Source organism: Oncorhynchus gorbuscha, linkage group LG10 (genome assembly GCF_021184085.1).
Source record: "Oncorhynchus gorbuscha isolate QuinsamMale2020 ecotype Even-year linkage group LG10, OgorEven_v1.0, whole genome shotgun sequence".
NCBI classification, from domain to species: Eukaryota; Metazoa; Chordata; class Actinopteri; order Salmoniformes; family Salmonidae; genus Oncorhynchus; species Oncorhynchus gorbuscha.
The window spans coordinates 69,432,932-69,457,138 of record NC_060182.1 but is presented as its reverse complement, the minus strand read 5'-3'; the positions used below and the strand labels follow the sequence as shown (position 1 = coordinate 69,457,138).

General features: G+C 46.5%; 1 protein-coding gene across 1 annotated transcript in view; it reads right to left on the bottom strand.

The window, feature by feature from the left end:
- Positions 1-1,113: 1,113 nt before the first annotated feature.
- The window catches only part of LOC124046439 (signal-induced proliferation-associated 1-like protein 1), a 91,734-nt gene continuing 68,640 nt past the window's right edge, over positions 1,114-24,207 (bottom strand). The window contains 15 exon segments of the mRNA XM_046366799.1: positions 1,114-2,963; positions 3,379-3,457; positions 3,719-3,827; positions 3,962-4,105; positions 5,166-5,367; positions 5,612-5,768; positions 6,079-6,303; positions 15,588-15,958; positions 16,463-16,542; positions 16,995-17,134; positions 17,464-17,613; positions 17,709-17,960; positions 20,684-20,958; positions 22,855-22,928; positions 22,931-23,427. Coding sequence (XP_046222755.1) covers positions 2,820-2,963; positions 3,379-3,457; positions 3,719-3,827; positions 3,962-4,105; positions 5,166-5,367; positions 5,612-5,768; positions 6,079-6,303; positions 15,588-15,958; positions 16,463-16,542; positions 16,995-17,134; positions 17,464-17,613; positions 17,709-17,960; positions 20,684-20,958; positions 22,855-22,928; positions 22,931-23,427 — 2,899 coding nt within the window. The 3' untranslated portion in view covers positions 1,114-2,819.

The window sequence follows — 24,207 nt, the reverse complement described above, 5'->3', positions numbered from 1 at the left end:
CCTGGTAACACCTCGGTGGGTTATCCTCTATTGTCATGCTCCAACAGGGAAGATATGGAGTGTGCTGTACTCCATAGGCTCCGTGTAGCTTTTTGTTCAGAAGCCCAATGCATTGTTGCTGGGGGGAAACCGTAAATAAAGGTAATAACCTAGAACCTAATAATAATCTATACGGATTCCTGGAAGCTAAGTGGAAGCCTGTACTGCCGCGACATCATACATACCAAACCTGCATCTGGGTCTGCAGGCATCACTACAAAGATACAATTGAACAAAATATCTTTAATAGATATAAACATTTTTACACATCACAGATCAAAGGAAACATCAGCACATGCTGTAATACATGTCAAGAAGGAAGGTGCAAATTATGATGAGCGTCAGAATCCTTTGATATATATACAGGTTGTACAGAATGGGAACCAAAGGGGAAGTGTGGGGGTTTTAATAGTACAACTGACTGTAGCCATGGAGGGTCTACCAAGTTACTTACTAATAGACTTAGATGACTGTAGCCATGGAGGGTCTACCAAGTTACTTACTAATAGACTTAGATGACTGTAGCCATGGAGGGTCTGTACTGGAGGGTCTACCAAGTTACTTACTAATAGACTTAGATGACTGTAGCCATGGAGGGTCTACCAAGTTACTTACTAATAGACTTAGATGACTGTAGCCATGGAGGGTCTACCAAGTTACTTACTAATAGACTTAGATGACTGTAGCCATGGAGGGTCTACCAAGGACTACTTACTAATAGACTTAGATGACTGTAGCCATGGAGGGTCTACCAAGGTACTTACTAATAGACTTAGATGACTGTAGCCATGGAGGGTCTACCAAGGTACTTACTAATAGACTTAGATGACTGTAGCCATGGAGGGTCTACCAAGTTACTTACTAATAGACTTAGATGACTGTAGCCATGGAGGGTCTACCCAGTTACTTACTAATAGACTTAGATGACTGTAGCCATGGAGGGTCTACCAAGTTACTTACTAATAGACTTAGATGACTGTAGCCATGGAGGGTCTACCAAGGTACTTACTAATACTAGATGACTGACTTACCAAGATTACTAATAGACTTAGATGACTGCCATGGAGGGTCTACCAAGGTACTTACTAATAGACTTAGATGACTGTAGCCATGGAGGGTCTACCAAGGTACTTACTAATAGACTTAGATGACTGTAGTCATGGAGGGTCTACCAAGGTACTTACTAATAGACTTAGATGACTGTAGCCATGGAGGGTCTACCAAGGTACTTACTAATAGACTTAGATGACTGTAGCTGGCATTTCAGGATTGACTTCAAATCGTTATGTGTCATGACATACAGTACCGATTTCATCGACAGAGTAGAACAGGATGAAATACATGTGGCACCAGGGGCTTAGTAACATGCTGTGGATCAGGTATGGAACGTATTTCCATGTAACGACATGTTATCATCACTAGGTGGCACTGTGGATCCAATACAGCAGGCAGGCGAGGATGGGACCATACCAATAATCAAATAGACCAAGTAGAATCAGTATCATCAGTTCGAAGTGAATTGAACAGTACGCCTGGTCTTCCAGTCATCCACCCAGTCAGTCCAGTTGTTTTGATATAATAACCAATAGTACATTTTGGAACTACTGTATCCAGTAAACCCATCTTACCCTCCTGAAATGAGCGCAGTCCACAGAGAGTCATAGTGTGTAGTGGTAAAACAATATAAGGTGTTTTGCAGTGGTAACATTTCTGCTCATATATATTTACAAAATCAATTGTTGAACAGCTTTGGTTGATGATGAATTCTGAAGCTTATTCTCGTCATTATGGCACCCATATTATTTCATTTGTATATTTTTTTATGTGGCAAGTCAAGTACTTTTCATCAGTTAACTAGCTGTAGTCATGTACAGTACTGTATGTGAGGTATACTCAACCCCCTATAACATGTTTTACATCCCTTTATGGAGGATCAATGGGAGAGGCATCACTGAGAGGCATCGACCATAATAGTACTAATATTAAACTATATCCAATACACAGTACACAGGCCAAGAGTGCCTGTCATTTCCTTTCTAGACTTGTACTGAAAGGGACAAGTTCAATTCTAGGGGACAAGCGACAGCCCTGTCGTGTTTTTCCAGAAATTGCTAACAAAATAACATCTGATCACTCAAACCTTCAATATGCAACTTGGACATTCGCAATCTCTTAAATGTGCTGTGAACCTGTTAACAAACAGGTATATGTGTGTATGTGTATGAACTGAATGCAACACACATTTCTGAACTGTTCCCTGCTGGGAATGTCTTAAATAACACACGGCTGTCCTACAATGGACAATTTGTTCCACTGTGGAGAGGAGTACAGTATGAAGGAGCAGGATCTGAAGGACAAGGTCAGCATGAGAAGGTTCCACAGCATAGCCCAGGGAAGTTAATACATCTCTGTCCGACATGCAGGGACACTACAGTATAGTGCCAGCAAATCCTAAAGAGAGGACTGCATGCTGGTCATCTCTGTCTCTCTATCTCCTCCTTTAAAACACCTCTCATTGAGTCGTTAGTGGTGGTGGTACTACAGATCCACTGTGTTGAAGAATAATGGCCGATCATGATGGGATCAACAGTTCATGTTGATCATACAGCATTTACATCCACTGTGAATCGGTCCATGGCAATAGCACAATATCAGTTCTAATGAAGAAATCAAAGAAGCAAGTCCTGTGGTTCTGAGCCCCCATAGTGTGAATCAGTTTGAGTTTGAGTGTGTTGTGGTCACGTGTGTTCAGCTGTTCCTCTCAATAGCACATGGATCAGTCAGTTCATGTCGATGGTGTTGAACACCCACTCTGTGAACTTCTTGAGCTTGGCCGAGGCGCTGTACGACTCCTCCTGGAGCCGCTGGTTGTCCTCTCTCAGGCTCTGTATCTGGGCCTGCAGGGACACCTTGGCATCCTTCTCCTGGGGACACACAGGGAGTCATCATTAACACAGAGAGGAGAGGGAGGCTCTCATTACTCTCTAGTACTGTCCTCACACACAGGGAGTCATCATTAACACAGAGAGGAGTGGGAGGCTCTCATTACTCTCTAATACTGTCCTCAAGAGATGTATACAGGGCAGCTATAACCAAAAGGCAGAGTAGTAAGTACCTGTGCCGAATGGGCACTACTGATATATGGAGAACTGGATCCACACTACACCCTTGTTTGACCTTTCCACACTGAGAAGGCTGCTCTTTCAACTGGTCTTTCTACTGTTCTAACCACTGTTAGGGAAAGGGCACCAGGTTTAGTAAGAAGTGAACAGTAGAGTAGAGATGGCTAGGCTAAGGCTTAGCTTCCGGTGCTGAAGACCTGGTTGTTTCTTGTCTCACCTTCTTTAGATCATCCTGCAGCAGCTTCACCATGGATTCCAGTTGGCTCACCTTTTCCATCAGACAAGCTGGGCTCTCACTGTGGGATGGGGGACACTGTTAACTACCATATTCTAAACTATAATAAGACTAGCATGACCTGGGGCATATTGGCTTAAAATAGTCAAGAAGTGTAGCAAGCCACAGCTTTAGAGCCTAGGAGTAGGGCCAGGAGTTTTTCATAATCATGTTGCCTGGCCAGGAAAAACCTGGCCCAAGTTTTAGGATAAGCTCCAGGCCCTACCTATGTCTACAGAATTCTCTGGAGGTGCATGGTATGTAGTAGGTAAGTGGGTCTTACCCAGGCGAGGTGTTTCTCTGTGGGGAAGCCTGGGGTTCGGCCTGCTGGGGGCTGGGGGCTGTGACCTCTGGGCTGGTGCTCCCATCATTAACAGATAACAGTCTCTGAACTGAAGACAGACAGAGAAAAACACAACAGTTACAGCTTCAGTTACAGCTCAGATTGACAACACACAGGAAAGAGACAGGGCACTGCTACCCTCTGGTTGGTAAAGATAGTAAATCTCCAGCTTACTTTGCCTACCCTCAAAGGCCTTGGCAGCATCCACCAGGTTGGACCAGTCCAGAGCACGGTCAGCTCCAGAGTTAGGCAGGGGCATGAGGCATGGGTCCCCCAGCTGCTGTCTCCTACCCCCCTGGTCCTGGCTGGACGACTCACATAGATCACCTGCAGGGACGAGGAGCGGGGGGACGAGAGACAGCAGATTAGAACAGAGGAAGTGGAGACAGGTTTCAAATAAAGTACATACTAAAAGATTACACATAACTTGTTTAGAGTCACCCATACTTAAGGACATAAGTATACACTGATACACTCTATTGTCATGACGTTGGCCTGGGGGTAGGTTTATGACAGTCAAAAATACCTCTTCCCCCCTTTTCCCTCTCTCTACCCTACTGATGTTACATTTGCAAACACCTTGGTTAACATAGAGATTCTGGGAACATTAGAAGGTGGGGGAAAATGAACTATAATCTGGTAATCCGACCAATGGAACATATGTGGTGGTACTTAATGAATATGATGTCAGTTCGGTTGTCATCTGAGACATTCTCATCAATGATAAGATGACAAACTCTATAGTGGAAAGTCTACACATCAGAGTTATCGGATTCACATGGAATTGTTGTTCAATTTAAATGTTTGAATATGAAATTATTTGTGATGGGATGAAATGTGATTTTAGCTTCTAAAATGTGAGATTTGGGTTTTCATGAGTGAATTAGGCCTGACTCAGTGGCCCGCCCACGTGAAGAGATATAGGTTGTAAACTATGAAACACACCCCTTTTCTCCCTTCCTATATAAAGCATTGACGACAATATAACCTCCTGTTCCGAGGACGTGAGGACGACGGTCCGATGTCAGAATGGTTCAGATAATAACTACAGAACGAAGCCAACATCAGCGTGAGCTTTGGTTGCGAATGGTATGAACTTTGAACTCTTATTCACTACAGAAGTCATACCTCCTAGCCGTGGAGTTAGCAACAGCAGCTGCAAACGCAGGTCAGGAAGGAACAGACAGAGTATCCCAAGAGACATTCTTCAAAGGACAAAGGACTCGGTTGGGCAACACGGTCTTCCATCTACCACCAAACTACTGAAGTGCAGCTTCACTACGACACTATGATAAACTGTACTCCTCTGGTGTTAGATGGAGCGCATGTAGGACGAACAGGCATTGGCTTTACTCAAGGATTACTTTCAGGAAAATGAGAGGCTAACCCAGAGACTTGTGTGAGGGTTGTCGGGGTGGCGCGTGGCGTGCGGTGGGCGAGCGGGGTATGGTGGAGCAGCTGAAGAGCAGGTCGTTAGGGGTCTGTCTGTGCCCGCTGAACGCGGGCTCCCGCTGCCCGCTGTAGATGCTCTCGTCTGACAGGGTCCTCTGCAAGGAGCGCCGGCCGGGAGGGGGGACGGGGAAAGAGGGCTGGAGAGAGTGAGGGGAGAGAGAGGAGCAATGTGAGGCTGCTGATTGACACCATGAACTCAGCCTTTAGCATGTTGACCAGTGCATGTGGCAAAGCAGGGGAGGGAGTTTGGATTCATCAAGCAAATACAGCATATCGACTACTCTGGAAGTTCCATGGGAGTTCTCATCAATTTGACAATTATCATGGTAAAATGGATGATGGTGACATTGCCTGTTAACACAGAGCAGTGCTGCCCGCTACCTTTTGGTCGTGGGAGGAGGGTGGGGGGCTGTCTAGGGTGATGAGTTTCTTCAGGTCCTCCTGCAGGCTGGACGTGGTGACCCGCTGGGGGGATTGGGCCCTGAGCTGAGCCCTGAGCTGGGGCTGGCCACCCAGCAACCCATCACTCTGGTGACGTCTGAGAAAGAGGGAGTGCAAAGACCAGGAGTGTTAGGTTGCAGTTCTCGGTTCAACCACATGGTGGGAGTATTGTACTCGTTTATAAACAAAACATGAGCCACAACAAGTGGGAAAGGCATCTCCTCTCAGTTGACTCAGATCTCAAGTCTCTCTAACATCAACAATCTAGAACAGTAAGATTTGTTTCAATAGGGAAAGAACATCCTTTCACAACATGACTTACACCCCTCACAGTGTAATGGCCTCAGTGACGTGTCAATAAACACATGTATGTACAACATTCCTCCTCTACTGCCCCCCATGCTTACTTGCGTGTTTTGCCAAAGTCCACAGAGTTGATGGTACCTCCAGGCTTCCTCCAGCCGATCAGGTACTTGGAGGTGGCTCCCTGGCGGGGGTAGAAGCTCTTGGGGCCTCCAGGGGAGAGGGAGGTCTGAGAGGTGGGGGAGGTGGTCAGGGCTGACTCCTCCTGGGAGGAGCTGGGACTGCAGCCTGGACCCATGGGACTGCCAGACTGGCCCGAGCTCAGAGTACTGGTACGGAAAAACATGGATATGGGTTAGTATAGGTATATTTATACTAATGTATTCATAACTCGCAGACACCATTACATCGGTGTTTCACTTCACATTTCTGTAATGTGCACTCATCTATGAACACATTCCTGTACAATATTTCAAAAACACATGGTAATTGTGACTACTTTCCCCACACACGACATCTCTGATGTCTCCACATCTTGAGATAAGAATTTAAATTATTGAAGAAAAATAAATAGGACAGAGTGTCCTTGGACTTCTTCCATGTTAACATTTCAAACAACATTTCTCCCCAGTTTGACATGAAGGCGAGCGTCTCCCTCCTCAGACATGCTGTGTGTACAATAAAACAGTCACTAGTCTGGTGGAGTTATTTCAGAGCCACAGAGGAGAGGCTGAGGAGAGGAGGAAACGCTCTGTTCACTCAAAGGAACTGTGGTTTAGGAGTGTTAACAGTGCTGAGCTCTCACATTCAGCATTCCACAGCGTTTCAAGTGCTCTCTTTCTCTCTGTGAGAACCTGGCTCACACACAAACAAGCACACATACACACACACGCGCACATACAAACACAAACACACACACGCATGTGCACAAACACACACACTCAGATACACAGACGCATGTGCGCACACACACACACACTCAGATACACAGACGCATGTGCGCACACACACACTCAGATACACAGACGCATGTGCGCACACACACACACACACCACACACACACACACACACACACACCAGGTTGCAGGTTGCTGCTTGCTACCTCTCACCACCAAACCGCAAGGCTTGGGAGTTTTCCATCTGGGACAATAGGGGATATATAAGGACTACAAGGCATCACTGTCTGCTTAATGAAACATTGATACATGAGAGGAAATGCATTGGCTGCATAAAGAGCAGACTGTAATAGAACTCTAGTGTCCCACATGAAAAACTACTACAGTTTACTATACAATACTACAGTACTTACTATAGAATTCTGTAGTATACTATATTACACACTGTAGCAGTGTTGTTGTGCTCGAGACCGGTCTCGAGACCACATATTGAGTGCCTCGGGTCTTGTTTCAATGTTGGATACATTTGTACTAGGTCTTGACTCGGTCTCGGACAGTGAGGACTCTTAATTTCTTCCCGAGACCAGCAGAGTAAAAATCTCATAATTATCAGCTTCCATTCAGTCAGCACATAAAACCACTTCACCAGGCCAAAGATATACAGTGGGGCAAAAAAGTAGTTCTCCCACTTAAAAAGATGAGAGAGGCCTGTAATTGTCATCATAGGTACACTTCAAACAGACAAAATGAGAAAAAAAAATCACATTGTATGATTTTTTATGAACTTATTTGCAAATTATGGTGGAAAATAAGTATTTGATCACCTACAAACAAGCAAGATTTCTGGCTCTCACAGACCTTCTTTAAGAGGCTCCTTTGTCCTCCACTCGTTAGCTGTATTAATGGCACCTGTTTGAACTTGTTATCAGTATAAAAGACACCTGTCCACAACCTCAAACAGTCACACTCCAAACTCCACTATGGCCAAGACCAAAGAGCTGTCAAAAGACACCAGAAATGAAATTGTAGACCTGCACCAGGCTGGGAAGACTGAATCTGCAATAGGTAAGCAGCTTGGTTTGAAGAAATCAACTGTGGGAGCAATTATTAGGAAATGGAAGACATACAAGACCACTGATAATCTCCCTCGATCTGGGGCTCCACACAAGATCTCACCCCGTGGGGTCAAAATGATCACAAGAACAGTGAGCAAAAATCCCAGAACCACACGGGGGGACCTAGTGAATGACCTGCAGAGAGCTGGGACCAAAGTAACAAAGCCTACCATCAGTAACACACTACGCCGCCAGGGACTCAAATCCTGCAGTGCCAGGCGTGTCCCCCTGCTTAAGCCAGTACATGTCCAGGCCCATCTGAAGTTTGCTAGAGAGCATTTGGATGATCCAGAAGAAGATTGGGAGAATGTCATATGGTCAGATGAAACCAAAATATAACTTTTTGGTAAAAACTCAACTCGTCGTGTTTGGAGGACAAAGAATGCTGAGTTGCATCCAAAGAACACCATACCTACTGTGAAGCATGGGGGTGGAAACATCATGCTTTGGGGCTGTTTTTCTGCAAAGGGACCAGAACGACTGATCCGTGTAAAGGAAAGAATGAATGGGGCCATGTATCGTGAGATTCCATCAGCAAGGGCATTGAAGATGAAACGTGGCTGGGTCTTTCAGCATGACACTGATCCCAAACACACCACCCGGGCAATGAAGGAGTGGCTTCGTAAGAAGCATTTCAAGGTCCTGGAGTGGCCTAGCCAGTCTCCAGATCTCAACCCCATAGAAAATCGTTGGAGGGAGTTGAAAGTCCGTGTTGCCCAGCAACAACCCCAAAACATCACTAATCTAAAGGAGATCTGCATGGATGAATGGGCCAAAATACCAGCAACAGTGTGTGAAAACCTTGTGAAGACTTACAGAAAACGTCTGACCTCTGTCATTGCCAACAAAGGGTAAAAAACAAAGTATTGAGATAAACTTTTGTTATTGACCAAATACTTATTTTCCACCATAATTTGCAAATAAATTCATTAAAAATCCTACAATGTCATTTTCTGGATTTTTTTCCTAATTTTTGAAGTGTACCTATGATGAAAATGACAGGCCTCTCATCTTTTTAAGTGGGAGAACTTGCACAATTGGTGGCTGACTAAATACTTTTTTGCCCCACTGTATATACTCCTTTCTTGAAACATTATTTCAACAGCCTATATCTATTATAGACATGGTTGTACAGTGGCAAACCTATAGGTCTTCAGTGTGTGACTAGTTTGTGATTCTGTAAGGACAGCAACTGTAATACCAACACACTCATGTAGGAGAGTGCAGAAAGGGCCAGTGTTGTAGTGGAGGGTATATACTGTAATACCAACACACTCATGTAGGAGAGTGCAGAAAGGGCCAGTGTTGTAGTGGAGGGTATATGCAGGTATATACCGTAATACCAACACACTCATGTAGGAGAGTGCAGAAAGGGCCAGTGTTGTAGTGGAGGGTATATGCAGGTATATACCGTAATACCAACACACTCATGTAGGAGAGTGCAGAAAGGGCCAGTGTTGTAATGGAGGGTATATGCAGGTATATACCGTAATACCAACACACTCATGTAGGAGAGTGCAGAAAGGGCCAGTGTTGTAGTGGAGGGTATATGCAGGTATATACCGTAATACCAACACACTCATGTAGGAGAGTGCAGAAAGGGCCAGTGTTGTAGTGGAGGGTATATACTGTAATACCAACACACTCATGTAGGAGAGTGCAGAAAGGGCCAATGTTGTAGTGGAGGGTATATGCAGGTATATACCGTAATACCAACACACTCATGTAGGAGAGTGCAGAAAGGGCCAGTGTTGTAATGGAGGGTATATGCAGGTATATACCGTAATACCAACACACTCATGTAGGAGAGTGCAGAAAGGGCCAGTGTTGTAGTGGATGGTATATGCAGGTATATACCGTAATACCAACACACTCATGTAGGAGAGTGCAGAAAGGGCCAGTGTTGTAGTGGAGGGTATATGCAGGTATATACCGTAATACCAACACACTCATGTAGGAGAGTGCAGAAAGGGCCTGTCATGTTTTGTCTTAGATTGTCTTGTCATTTTGCTTTTCCTTCTGTTCGTTTTCCCCCTGCTGGTCTTTTTAGGTTCGTTCCCCTTTTTCTCTCTCCCTTCCTCTCTCTCTTCTCTCTATCGTTCCGTTCCTGCTCCCAGCTGTTCCTATTCCCCTAATCAATCATTTAGTCTTCCCACACCTGTTCCCTATCTTTTTCCCTGATTAGAGTCCCTATTTCTCCCCTTGTTTTCCGTTCCTGCCCTGTCGGATCCTTGTCTATTGTTCACCGTGCTGTGTCTGTGTATCGCCCTGTCGTGTCGTGTTTCCCTCAGATGCTGCGTGGTGAGCAGGTGTCTGAGTCTGCTACGTTCAAGTGCCTTCCCGAGGCAACCTGCAGTTCATGATCGAGTCTCCAGTCTGTTCTCGTCATTACGAGTGAATTATGCTTTATGATTGTAGATTTACTTTACTGGATTAAAGACTCTGTTTTCGCCAAGTCGCTTTTGGGTCCTCATTCACCTGCATAACAGGGCCAGTGTTGTAGTGGAGGGTATATACCGTAATACCAACACACTCATGTAGGAGAGTGCAGAAAGGGCCAGTGTTGTAGTGGAGGGTATATGCAGGTATATACTGCAATACCAACACACTCATGTAGGAGAGTGCAGAAAGGGCCAGTGTTGTAGTGGAGGGTATATGCAGGTATATACCGTAATACCAACACACTCATGTAGGAGAGTGCAGAAAGGGCCAATGTTGTAGTGGAGGGTATATGCAGGTATATACCGTAATACCAACACACTCATGTAGGAGAGTGCAGAAAGGGCCAGTGTTGTAGTGGAGGGTATATGCAGGTATATACCGTAATACCAACACACTCATGTAGGAGAGTGCAGAAAGGGCCAGTGTTGTAGTGGAGGGTATATGCAGGTATATACCGTAATACCAACACACTCATGTAGGAGAGTGCAGAAAGGGCCAGTGTTGTAGTGGAGGGTATATGCAGGTATATACCGTAATACCAACACACTCATGTAGGAGAGTGCAGAAAGGGCCAGTGTTGTAGTGGAGTGTATATGCAGGTATAATATTTATATTTAACCTTTATTTAACTAGGCAAGTCAGTTCAGAACAAATTCTTATTTACAATGACGGCCTAACCCGGCAAAACCCTAACCCGGACGACGCTGGGCCAATTGTGCACCGCCCTATGGGACTCCCAATCACGGTCGGTTGTGATACAGCCTGGAATCGAACCAGGATCTGTAGTAACGCCGCTAGAACTGAGATGCAGTGCCTTAGACCGCTGTGCCATTCGGGAGCCACTTGGGAGCCCCATCAACTGAGAAATCACGCACAAAGTAGCCTACACAATCACAAAGCACCTGAAATATATTCACGAGCGCTGCACACATAGCCTAGTTTCAGTGGAATATCATCTGCAGGCAGCAAGAGCGTGCTGCTCTCAACTGGTTTTGGCATGGAGCAGCTCACAGCAGAATGACATCAGTAGCTGGTAGACGTTTAAACTTATGATATCAACCAGTAAATGCTAACGAAGGCAACAATGGCTTATCAAACCAAGTATTAAAAAGTTTAGTCCGAAGTGTTGGTTAGTAGGCTATTTGTGATGCGCAATTGTCCTCATGCACTGTTTGCATCAGGGACATAGACATGGATGGGCCTGGGTGGACAGAGGCCCACGCACTGGGGAGCCAGGCCCTGACAGGCCCACCCAATCAGATCGTTTAAGCATTGTTCTGGAGTTAGACCACACATTTTTAGTCTATTTTCAATTTACATATTTTTGTGTGATTTTGAGAGTGAAAATCTGAAAAATCTATAGGAAAACTCATAAAAAACCATAGGAAAAGATACGATTTTTTCACACAGGGTGTCTTTCCTTCGCTGGGCAGGTCGTTTGGGAACTTTTAGGCACATTTTGAGTACACCCACGTCTCTAGGCACCACTACACCACTGCATAGGGCCGATGGAAAGACAGCAGTCACACACAGCATGATGTTAAAGGATAAGCAGTCCATAAACTCTGACATAATAAGCCAGTAGGTCCCAATCATAAAAATACAAGAACACAACCATTAAGCATTTCCCAATGGAAATGTACAACTATGACCTCCCATGGCAAAAATAATTTCATGTTTAGCCCACAAAGTAACTGATGACCTAAAGTTTAAAGTAAAACTGACAGCATTTTAACTACTTTGCAGATATGAAACAAACAGACAATCATAATATCAGTCAAAAATATCAAATTCTTATGCTACAAAACCAACTTCATAAGAGGTTTTAAAAATAGGTTATATTTGACTCACCGTTCCATGACGTACACTAACATGCTGACTACACCGTCCACGTCGTGTGTGTGTGAGTGTTGCAAAATATTCAATATTCAATCATTGCACACACACTGCCCGCGCAAGTCAACAAGTGTCTGCGTAACTTGGTTCTATTTGTGACGCTAGACGCGCTGCAAGTCCCACCTCTTGCAACTCCTCATTGGTTTTTAGGAGCTTATACCCACGTGGGTAATTGAAAGATGAACTGAGGTCCACACTCCAGTCCAGTTGGTGGTGGTAATGCACCTTAATAAGATGTCATGTTGCTAAAATGCTGTCAGTTCCACTTTACATGCAACCACACATAAGTTATTTTCAAAGAGATGGCTAACAACAGCAAGCGTGCTGCAGTAAAAAACACAGTTCCACTCACCATATTGTGCAGTGACCTATTGGCCTGAAAGAAGGCAGAAGTTTCCATACGTTCTTCTAAAAATGGTCCCACCCATTAAGTCAAAATATGATTGGTTGATTCCACTGTCAAAATGTTGCCCTAATACAGTTGAATGGCAGATGCCTTTATCTACCTTCTGATGGCCTAGCCAATGGCTAACTTAGCTAGCTAAATGTATCTCCCCACAGACCAGCAAAGAAAAAATCCTGATTGTATATTTTTTTCTCTTCAGTGTTAACCCTTTCCTTTCCAACAAAAACTGAAGGGATTGAATCAGAACATCAGTGAACATAATGATATGATTATCATTGTTATTATATTTTTATAATCATTATTTAAAAAAATCCTTAGCCCTTCTCTGAAGGTGTAGAAGGCGCTCATTGTTCCCCACTGTGTTTGGGTTAATAATAATGTGTGGCTCTATTTCCCCCCCGCATTCATTTTTTTTTTTGAATGTCTAAAGAATCCATATGATGTTCTGAAAAATGAACACAGAAATACTGGACATTATGAACTCTTATTATGGTGGTGATTTGACAAAATTACAATCAAGGTCTTGAATTGGACTCGCATTTGTCTGGTCTCGGTCTTGGACCTTTTGTCCCCCTCCCGAGACTCGGTCTCGCCCCCCCTCCGGGATTAGTCTTGACTCGGTCTCGCCCCCCCTCCGGGATTAGTCTTGACTCGCCCCCCCCTCCGGGATTAGTCTTGACTCGGTCTCGCCCCCTCCGGGATTAGTCTTGACTCGGTCTCCCCCCTCCCCCTCCGATTAGTCTTGACTCGGTCTCGCCCCCCCCCTCCGGGATTAGTCTTGACTCGGTCTCGCCCCCCTCCGGGATTAGTCTTGACTCGGTCTCGCCCCCCCTCCGGGATTAGTCTTGACTCGGTCTCGCCCCCCTCCGGGATTAGTCTTGACTCGGTCTCGCCCCCCCTCCGGGATTAGTCTTGACTCGGTCTCGCCCCCCCTCCGGGATTAGTCTTGACTCGGTCTCGCCCCCCTCCGGGATTAGTCTTGACTCGGTCTCGCCCCCCTCCGGGATCCGGGATTAGTCTTGACTCGGTCTCGCCCCCCCTCCGGGATTAGTCTTGACTCTGTCTCGGCCCCCTCCGGGATTAGTCTTGACTCGGTCTCGCCCCCCTCCGGGATTAGTCTTGACTCGGTCTCGCCCCCCTCCGGGATTAGTCTTGACTCGCCTCGCCCCCCTCCGGGATTAGTCTTGACTCGCCCCCCCCCTCCGGGATTAGTCTTGACTCAGTCCCCCCTCCGGGATTAGTCTTGACTCGCCCTCGCCCCCCTCCGGGATTAGTCTTGACTCGGTCTCGCCCCCCTCCGGGAATAGTCTTGACTCGGTCTCGCCCCCCTCCGCCCCCCCCCTCCGGGATTAGTCTTGACCTCGGTCTCGCCCCCTCCGGGATTAGTCTTGACCTCGGTCTCGCCCCCCTCCGGGATTAGTCTTGACCTCGGTCTCGCCCCCTCCGGGATTAGTCTTGACCTCGGTCTCGCCCCCTCCGGGATTAGTCTTGACCTCGGTCTCGCCCCCCTCCGGGATTAGTCTTGACCTCGGTCTCGCCCCCCTCCGGGATTAGTCTTGACTCGGTCTCGCCCCCCCCCGGGATTAGTCTTCACTCGGTCTCGCCCCCCCGGGGATTAGTCTTGACTCGGTCTCGCCCCCTCCGGGATTAGTCTTGACTCGGTCTCCCCCCTCCGGGATTAGTCTTGACTCGCCCCCCCCTCCGGGATTAGTCTTGACTTGGTCTCCCCCCTCCGGGATTAGTCTTGACTCGGTCTCGCCCCCTCCGGGATTAGTCTTGACTCGGTCTCGCCCCCCCTCCGGGATTAGTCTTGACTCGTTCTCTCCCCCCCTCCGGGATTAGCCTCGACTCGTTCTCGCCCCCCCTCCGGGATTAGTCTTGATTTGGGCACGATTTGCTCGTCTTGGTCTTGAATTGATCTCGAACACAACCCTGCACTGAAGTATCCCTCAATCATGTGTAGTACTGAGTATAGAATGTTGTAGAATACTATAGTATATACTACAGTATTATCCACCAAAAAAAACAAAACACTACAGTCTGCAAAAACACTTAAAAAAACTATAGTAAATATTACAGTATTTAATTTGCATATACCCTGCCCATTCCCCTTCCACATATCCCAATTTGTGGTGGCACATGGTTGTGTACCCCATGGTTATAGAAAAGAGCAGGACGAGAACACCTCCACTTCTCTGTCAAAGATAATAAAACAAAAATACTATAACAAATACTACAGTAATGTATACAAAAACACTACAATACATACTATAGTATATACTACTTTTTTTACTACAGTATTTATACTATAGTAAACTACAAATACTACAGTAAACTGCAGTAAATACTACATTATTCACTACTACAGGCTCCCGAGTGGCGCAGCGGTCTAAGGCACTAAGAATCTCAGTGCTAGAGGCGACACTACAGACACCCTGGTTCGAATTCAGGCTGTATCACAACCGGCCATGATTGGGAGTCCCATAGGGCATCGCACAATTGGCCCAGCATTGTCCGGGTTTGGCCGGTGTAGGCAATCATTGTAAATAAGATTTTGTTCTTAACTGCCTAGTTAAATAAAGGTTCAATCATTTCAAAAAAAAAAAATAAACAGTGAATACTACAGTAAAGTCAGCAAAAACAATACAGTGAATACTATAGTAAAGTCAGCAAAAACAATACAGTGAATACTACAGTAAAGTCAGCAAAAACAATACAGTGAATACTATAGTAAGTCGCTCTGGATAAGAGCGTCTGCTAAATGACTTAAATGTAAATGTAAAATAGTATTCCTACCATAATATACACTATAGTATTTTTTCATGTGGGGTAGCACAGCACAGGGAGGCACACACACCTGGAGTGGGACGCAGCATCACTGAGGGTGTAGGAGCCACTGTCCGGGGCTGGGGGGAACACAAGGGGGCTCTGGGCTGGGTATGCGCTGCTCCCTGGGGGGCCGGGGGAGTCTGGGGCTGAAGGAGAGGTCTCTTGGGCCAGCCGATCTTTGGCTCTGGAATCCCCGGACCCTGTGGCCCCGTAGGAGGTAGCATCAATGCCGCTGTCTGTGGATGCCCCCTGTAGGTAGCCGTTGAGCTCTGAGTCAGGCCGTACCCCTGTCCTGCTGGAGCCAATCTCATACCACTTTTCATCACTGTGGGCAGAGCTGGAGGCATTACTGGACAGTGTGTTGCTGCCTGATTGGCTGGAGGAGTAGGAAGCTTCCACCTGTAGAGACAGAGACCCTACAGTCACATCCTGGTTGTTTGATCATAGTAAATAAAGACTACTTTGACATAGACAACATTTACTAGTGCAGTCGGAAAGTATTCAGACCGTTGACTTTTCCCACATTTTGTTACAGCCTTATTGTAAAATAGATTTTTTTTAAAAATCCCTCAAATCTACACACAATATCCCATAATCACAAAGCAAAAACTGCTTTTTAGATTTTTTTGCAAATGTATTACAAAGAAAAAACTGAAATATTACATGAACATAATTATTAATTTAGGTCAAATAACAACTCAATGTTTATATCCCAGGACAAATTAGCTAGCAACAGCAAGCTAGCTAGCTAAATTGCCATACATGTTTGCTTTTCGACCTGTCCCCAAATTAATATTGTTGATATTTCAACCTGCGTGTCCTGATCCTGTCCTGATCGCGCACAAGCGGTCTGTTCAGCATGTTAGAAGTCATATTTGGTCATATTTGAGCCTGGTAACTCACCTTGATGTTCTTGTTGGGAGACAGGTGTGTCCCCTGTTCCTGCTGCTGTAGACGAGTTACTGCCTTGGATACAGCTGGGTCTGGGAGGGACAGGAACAAACAGAGGAATGAGACACAGATAACAATACCAGTAACATAGAGAGCTATTCCTGTCTCTGACTCGCATCATCTGCATCACCCAAAACACCAGACATGACTTGGGCATTTTCTAAAGCAGTGGTATTCAAAGATTTTCAGCAAATTTCTGGGGACCCCATTTTTCCCCAAGATGTTCTCGTGACCCCCACCCCACGCCAAATCTAATGACACAACCTTAAAATCGGTACATTTCAATTTTTTCATAAAAAAAAAAAACTTAATTGCATTTTCATCTCTTATCAGAATGAAAATAAACCAATAAATACATTTACTCAATACAATTCGATGCTTCATATTATCTTTCTCAAAAACGATAATTTTGGCGACCCCACTGCAGTACCTGGGGTGGTGACCACGACTTTGAATGACACTGTTCTAAAGCATGACCTCTTACCTGCTCTATCAGCCCCCCTGTCAGCCACCTCCCCTTCCACCGCGTGGGGCCATCCAGTGGCAGGCTTAGTCTCGTTAGACCCCTCTCCCACTCCCTGATGCTCAGCAGACACAGGGGAGTGGCGGGTATTGTTGTTAAACCTAGAGAATAGATGGAAGAAGAAGACGGCATCATGTCTAGCTGCATCATTTACTGAACAAAACAGGAGTACCTCTGCCACGATGAGTACAACATATCAACGAGACATATAATGATAACATATAATTTAGTCATTTCCTTTCTATTATTGGATAACTCCCAAAGAAGTAATTACAGTGAGTACAGACTACATCTGAACATAGAGCAATTTAAGTGAAACCCTACAGCGATCTGTTTCTAGATTTGAATTGTGGTCTGTGTATGATCTGGTTGTGGTCTGAATGTGGCCATAAATTGGCCCAGGTTTGTTCTGGCCTGAGTGACCTCTCACCCATCTGGCATGGACTTCTGTCTCCAGTGGTTGGAGCCTGCGCTCCCAGTGTCTATGTAGGAGAGGCTGGTAGGGGCTTTGCGGGTGTGTGGAGAGCGGCCCATCACGATGGAACAAGCCAGGGCATAGTTATCATTCCCTGGGGAATACCTGAAGGATACAGAGCAAACAGATTCCACTACTACGCTTAAAGCTTGTATATCTTCCCTATTATATCATATTATTAGCCAGGGTGGCTCTCTTACCTTTTAGGGTTGAGAGGGCGCCCGTCGCTGGACACACTGCGGGGGATGACTACGGTCGGCTCCTGGTACTCTGAAGCCGGGGCCTTGATGAGCGTCCCCCCCAGGGCTGCTGTGGTGCGGCTCTGTGGGCTGGAGGAGGTGCGGGGCCACTTGTTGTTGTTGCTGCGGAAGGGGAATTTAAACTCATAGGGCATCCCCTCCTTGTGGTTCTTATAGTCCACCAGGGGCATGTGGTACAGCTCTGAACAGCCTCTGTGAGAAGAGACAGAGATAAAATCAAATAAAAAATATTTGTCACAAGCGCCGAATGCAACAGACCTTACAGTGAAATGCTTACTTACAAGCCCTTAACTAACAACGCTTTAAGAAGTTAAGAAAACAAATAAAAATAAGTGTTAAGTAAAAAATAGATAAGTGAAAATAGAAAATAAAAGTAACACATAATTAAACAGCAGCAGTAAAATAACAATAGTGAGGCTATATACAGGGGGTACCGGTACAGAGTCCATGTGCGGGAGCACCGGTTAGTCAAGGTAATTGAGGTAATACGTACATGTAGGTAGAGTTAAAGTGACTATGCATAGAGTTTAAACAAAAGAGTAGCAGCAGCGAAAAGAGGGGTCTGGGTAGCCTTTTGATTAGGTGTTCAGGAGTCTTATGGCTTGGGGATAGAAGCAGTTAAGAAGCCTTTTGGACCTCCACTTGGCGCTCCGGTATCGTCTGCCATGCTGTACCAGAGAGAACAGTCTATGGCTAGGGTGGCTGGAGTCTTTGACAATTTCTAGGGCCTCCTGCCTCTGACACCACCTGATATAGAGGTCCTGGATGGTAGGAAGCTTGGCACCAGTGATGTACTGGGCTGTACGCACTACCCTCTGTAGTGCCCTGCGGTTGGAGGCCAAGCAGTTGTCATACCAGGCAGTGATGCAACCAGTCAGGATGCTCTCGATGGTGCAACTGTAGAACCTTTTGAGGATCTGAGGATACATGCCAAATCTTTTCAGTCTCCTGAGGGGGAATAGGCTTTGTTGTGCCTTCTTCACAACTGTCTTTGTTTTTTTTGACCATGATAGTTTGTTGGTTATGTGGAAACCAAGGAACTTGAAGCTCTCAAGCTGTTCCACTATAGCACCGGCAATGAGAATGGGGGCGTGCTCAGTCCTCCTTTTCCTGTAGTCTACGATCATCTCCTTTGTCTTGATCACAGAGGGGTTGTTGTCCTGGCACCACATGACCAGGTCTCTAACCTCCTCCCTATAGGCTGTCTCATTGTTGTCGGTGATCAGACCTACCACTGTTGTGTCATCGGCAAACTTGATGATGGTGTTGGAGTCGTGCCTGGCCATGCAGTCATGAGTGAACAGGGTGTGCAATAGGGGACTGAGCACGCACCCCTGAGGTTCCCCCCGTGTTGAGGATCAGTGTGGCAGATGTGATGTTCCCTACCTTTACCACCTGGGGGCGGCCCGCCAGGAAGTCCAGGATCCAGTTGCAGAGGGAGGTGTTCTGTCCCAGGGTCCTGGCGAGCTTTGAGGGCACTATGGTGCTGAATGCTGAACTGTAGTCAATGAATAGGATTCTCACATTGGTGTTCCTTTTGTCCAGGTGGGAAAGGGCAGTGTTGAGTGCAATAGAGATTGCATAATCTGTGGATCTGTTGGAGCGGTATGCAAATTGGAGAGGGTCTAGGGTTTCTGGGATAATGGTGTTGATGTGAGCCATGACCAGCCTCTCAAAGCACTTCATGGCTACAGACGTGAGTGCTACAGGTCTGTTGTCATTTGGGCAGGTTACCTTAGTGTTCTTGGCCACAGGGACTACGGTGGTCTTCTTGAATGTTGGTATTACAGACTCAGTCAGGGACAGGTTGAAAATGTCAGTGAAGACACTTGCCAGTTGGTCACGGAGTGCACGCTTGGAGTACACATCCTGGTAATCTGTTTGGCCCTGCGGCCTTGTAAATGTTGACCTGTTTAAAAGGTCTTACTCACATTGGCTACGGTGAGCGTGATCACACAGTTGTTCAGGACAGCTGGCGCTCTCATGCATGTTTCAGTGTTAATTGCCTCGAAGCGAGCATCGAAGTAATTTAGCTCATCTGGTAGGTTCTTGATACTGGGCAGCTCGTGGCTGTGCTTCCCTTTGTAGTCTGTAATAGTTTGCATGCCCTACCACATCTGATGAGCGTCAAAGCTGATGTAGTACGATTCAATCTTAGTTCTGTATTGACGCTTTGTCTGTTTGATGGTTCTTTGGAGGGCATAGCGGGATTTCTTATAAGCTTCCGGGTTAGAGTCCCGCGTGCACCAGCTGTTGTTTACAAATATGCATAGGCTGCCGCCCCTTGTCTTACCAGAGGCCGCTGTTCTATCCTGCCGAAAAAGCTTAAAACCCGCCAGCTGTATGTTATTCATGTTGTCGTTCAGCCACGACTCGGTGAAACATAAGATATTACAGTTGGTAGGATATATTTTATTATCAATTGATTGTACGTTGGCTAATAGGACCGATGGTAAAGGTAGATTACCCGTGCGGCGACGGATCTTTACAAGGCACCCGGACCGTCGTCCACGATATCTCTGTCTTTTCCTCCTGTGAATGACGGGGACGAGGTCCTTGTCGGGTGTCTGGAATAAATCCTTCCTGTCCAACTCGTTGAAGAAGAAAAATTCCTCTAGTACGGGGTGAGTAATCGCTGCCCTGATATCAAGAAGCTCTTTTCGGTCATAAGACGCGGTGGCAGAAACATTATGTACAAAATAAGTTACAAATAACGCAAAAAAAACATACACAATAGCACAATTGGTTACGTGATCGTAAAACGTCAGCCATCTCCTTCGGCGCCATTATTACATCGAAGATATACACTACAAACACTGCAGCGCTGGCCCAGTACCCAAAGGCATGCTACTGATATGACTGATAGAGGGACATATCTGTTGATAAATAACTTATTTGTTGTCTCTGAACTGTACCTGCGAGGGGTGGAGTCCTCGTGCGGGGGTATGATGACCACCTTGACGGTGACCGAGGTCCTCAGGAGATCGATCATCTGCTCGTGGGACAGTGATGCCACGGCAACCTTACAGATCTCTACTAGCCTGCTGCCCTGGCGCAGCCCCGCCTGCCAGGCGTACCCGTAGGGCTCTACCTCTGCCACGATGCCCTCAAAGTTTACATGGAAGCCCAGCTGGCCCAGGCCGTTCCTCCTCAGGGTCATCTCTGTGGTCTGGCTGCCCTTTGACAGGAGCTAGAGACAGAGGAGAGAAGGAGGGGAGGAGAAAGAGGTGAAGGAGAACAGTTATAACTACTGTGGCGTACAGCAGGTCAGCCACCAGGGGAAGACTCATCACGAGAGTATACATCACGAGGCGATGGTTCCATCTGCTGGACGTGCCAGGTCTCGACGGGCTCTCCGGCCAGGACTAATTGGGGCTGATTGGGGATTGGTGAGTAATCAAGGGCTGATTTCTCACCAGATGTACAAGTCCCATAAAGCTGCCAGAAGGGCAGCACACTGGGGAGAGACTGGGGGAGGAAAGGACTCCCGTATAGTTGGGGATGGTACCAGAGGTAACAGGAGGTCCCCACAGGATACAGCAAGACCCGGAGCCCAGAAGACGGTATCCCAGAGAGGGTCTCTTGGGGGATACAGCAAGACCCGGAGCCCAGAAGACGGTATCCCAGAGAGGTTCTCTTGGGGGATACAGTAACACCCAGAGCCCAGAAGACGTTGTCCCAGAGAGGGTGTCTTGGGGGATACAGTAAGACCCGGAGCCCAGAAGACGGTATCCCAGAGAGGGTCTCTCTTTTGGACTATTGTTTTAATAAACACCTTTGAAACTGAGCTAATCCTAATCCTACTCTGTCCGTGTCTGATCTGTGTAAACACTTTGACCCAACCCCCTGGTCTGCCACACTACATAACGTAAGAAACCTCTAAATACAGAAACAGACTACACTGCATGTGCTGTGTATGCTCTGTGCAGCATACCACCTTGTATCCCACTTTTGACTTGCCTCTGCAGCCAAGCAGGGTTGGTCCCTGAATGGAAGACCAGATGGTGCTGGAAGTGGTTTTAGAGCTGGCCAGTAGGAGGCACTCTTTCCTCTGGTCTAAAAAAAAATGCCCCAGTGCAGTGATTAGGGACATTGCCCTGTGTAGTGTGCTGCCTTTTGGATGGGACGTTAAACGGGTGTCCTGACTCTCTATGGTCACTAAAGATCCCATGGCCCTTATCGTAAGAGTAAGGGTGTTAACCCCAGTGTCTTGCATAACATTATGGCCACCTAATAATCCCTAGTTTCCAATTGGCTCATTCATCCTCCCTCCTCCCCCCTGTAATTATTCCCCAGTTCATTGCTGTAAATGACCATGTGTTTTCAGTCAACTTACCTGGTAAAATAAGGGGTTGAATAAAGGGTTGAATAAATGAAAAAACAAAACTATTCTGTTGGCTGCTGCTACTGTACAACACATCACATAAGAATAATCTGCCCTTGGGCTTAGATCTGATAAGACACACACTAACAGACTGAATCTATCATCAGCGGATGCGCTACCCTTCCATTAAAGTGTTTTTGTACAGGAGGGAGGGTTTAAGGTTTAATACACCTTGCCTGGCCGTTCTGACCCAGTGTCAGGTAGAAAGAGGTTGTAACATAGTACTTAACACAGACCCCCAGGCAACCACAACAGGGCCAGAGCAGGATATTATGCTACATCACTGATGCACGCCTCCGCTTTCCGACACGAAAGGGTATGGCATACACACTCACTGTACACACAAACATGAAATAACCCGTAGCAAATAGTGTTCATCTTTCATTCAAGACAACTGGCATTCCCTAGTCGCATGAAAATGATTAAACTACCTCTCCAAATACGGCCAATGCTGAGTGTTATACCTGTAACATTGTGTTTGTAATCACTGTAGGCCTATTCTGCATCTCCTTTGAACATAATGGATTATCTGAGGTGGAAATGAGAGGTATGTTTATTATAACCCATTGGTTAGTGATGAAAGGTCCATATCTGGCTTGAAACTTGGGACACCTGTAATAATAATCACAACAGATGGTGTGTGAAATATTAGAAAGCCATCAGTGTAGCAATAATACACAGACCAACTGTGCTGCTACTGACCTCCAGGCGTTTCACCACCTCTCCGAAGTCCTCTGTGTTGTTGTTGATGGAGCGCAGCGACACGCTCACGCTCAGTAGATCTTCATGGAGGCGGGGCTGCCAGAGGACCAGCCAATGACGTCGCGCGTGGCACAGTTAAAGACCACAGCCTTCGCCTCCTGATCCAATAGGATGAGGAAATCGTTGGAGATGGCCAGTAGACACTCCCTCTCCGCCCCGGCTACCTGGTCCTCCGCATGCACTGGCCATGTCACTGCACCTAGGCTCCTTAGCTCTGCCCCACTGTACGGCCGTACCCTCTCTCTCCGCTTGTGAGCCAATGAGATGAAGGGGAATTTCCCCGTGGGCTCCACCGGCGTGCTGGTCACATGCCGCTCTGCCAGGTCACGCAGGTACTCCTGTCGCGTGCGTGTCGCCATGGCACCAAACTTTTCAGACTTGTGGGCGGCGTTCTCTGCGTTGATGACCTTGGCCAGCAGGAAGTCCCTGAAGACAGTGGACTTGGGGAAGGTCACACCCTTGGGGATAGGAGGGCCGAAGGAGGGCACGTCCTGGGAACGAGTCACAGCCACACTGGGGAGAGAGAGAGAGAGAGAGAGAGAGAGAGAGAGAGTCACTAACTAGTAAGTACACTGAAGGAGGGAGTCCTATACCCAAACTCAATGGATTCCCCGGCACTAGATCTGACAGAACTGAACAGGTGTAAGATGGCAAGCTGCTGCTTTTACTATGTCTTATCCCTATCCAATCCTCTCAGGGGGGGCAGAAAACAGTAGACTATAGGGCAGAAAACAGCAGACTAGTGGGCAGAAAACAGTAGACTAGAGGGCAGAAAACAGTAGACCAGAGGACAGAAAACAGCAGACTAGAGGACAGAAAACAGTAGACCAGAGGGCAGAAAACAGCAGACTAGAGGGCAGAAAACAGTAGACCAGAGGGCAGAAAACAGTAGACTATAGGACAGAAAACAGTAGACTATAGGACAGAAAACAGTAGACTAGAGGGCAGAAAACAGTAGACTAGAGGACAGAAAACAGCAGACTAGTGGGCAGAAAACAGTAGACTAGAGGGCAGAAAACAGTAGACCAGAGGGCAGAAAACAGTAGAGTAGAGGACAGAAAACAGTAGACTAGAGGGCAGAAAACAGTAGACTAGAGGACAGAAAACAGTAGACCAGAGGGCAGAAAACAGTAGACTAGAGGGCAGAAAACAGTAGACTAGAGGGCAGAAAACAGTAGACTAGAGGGCAGAAAACAGTAGACTAGAGGGCAGAAAACAGTAGACTAGAGGACAGAAAACAGTAGACTAGAGGACAGAAAACAGTAGACCAGAGGGCAGAAAACAGTAGACCAG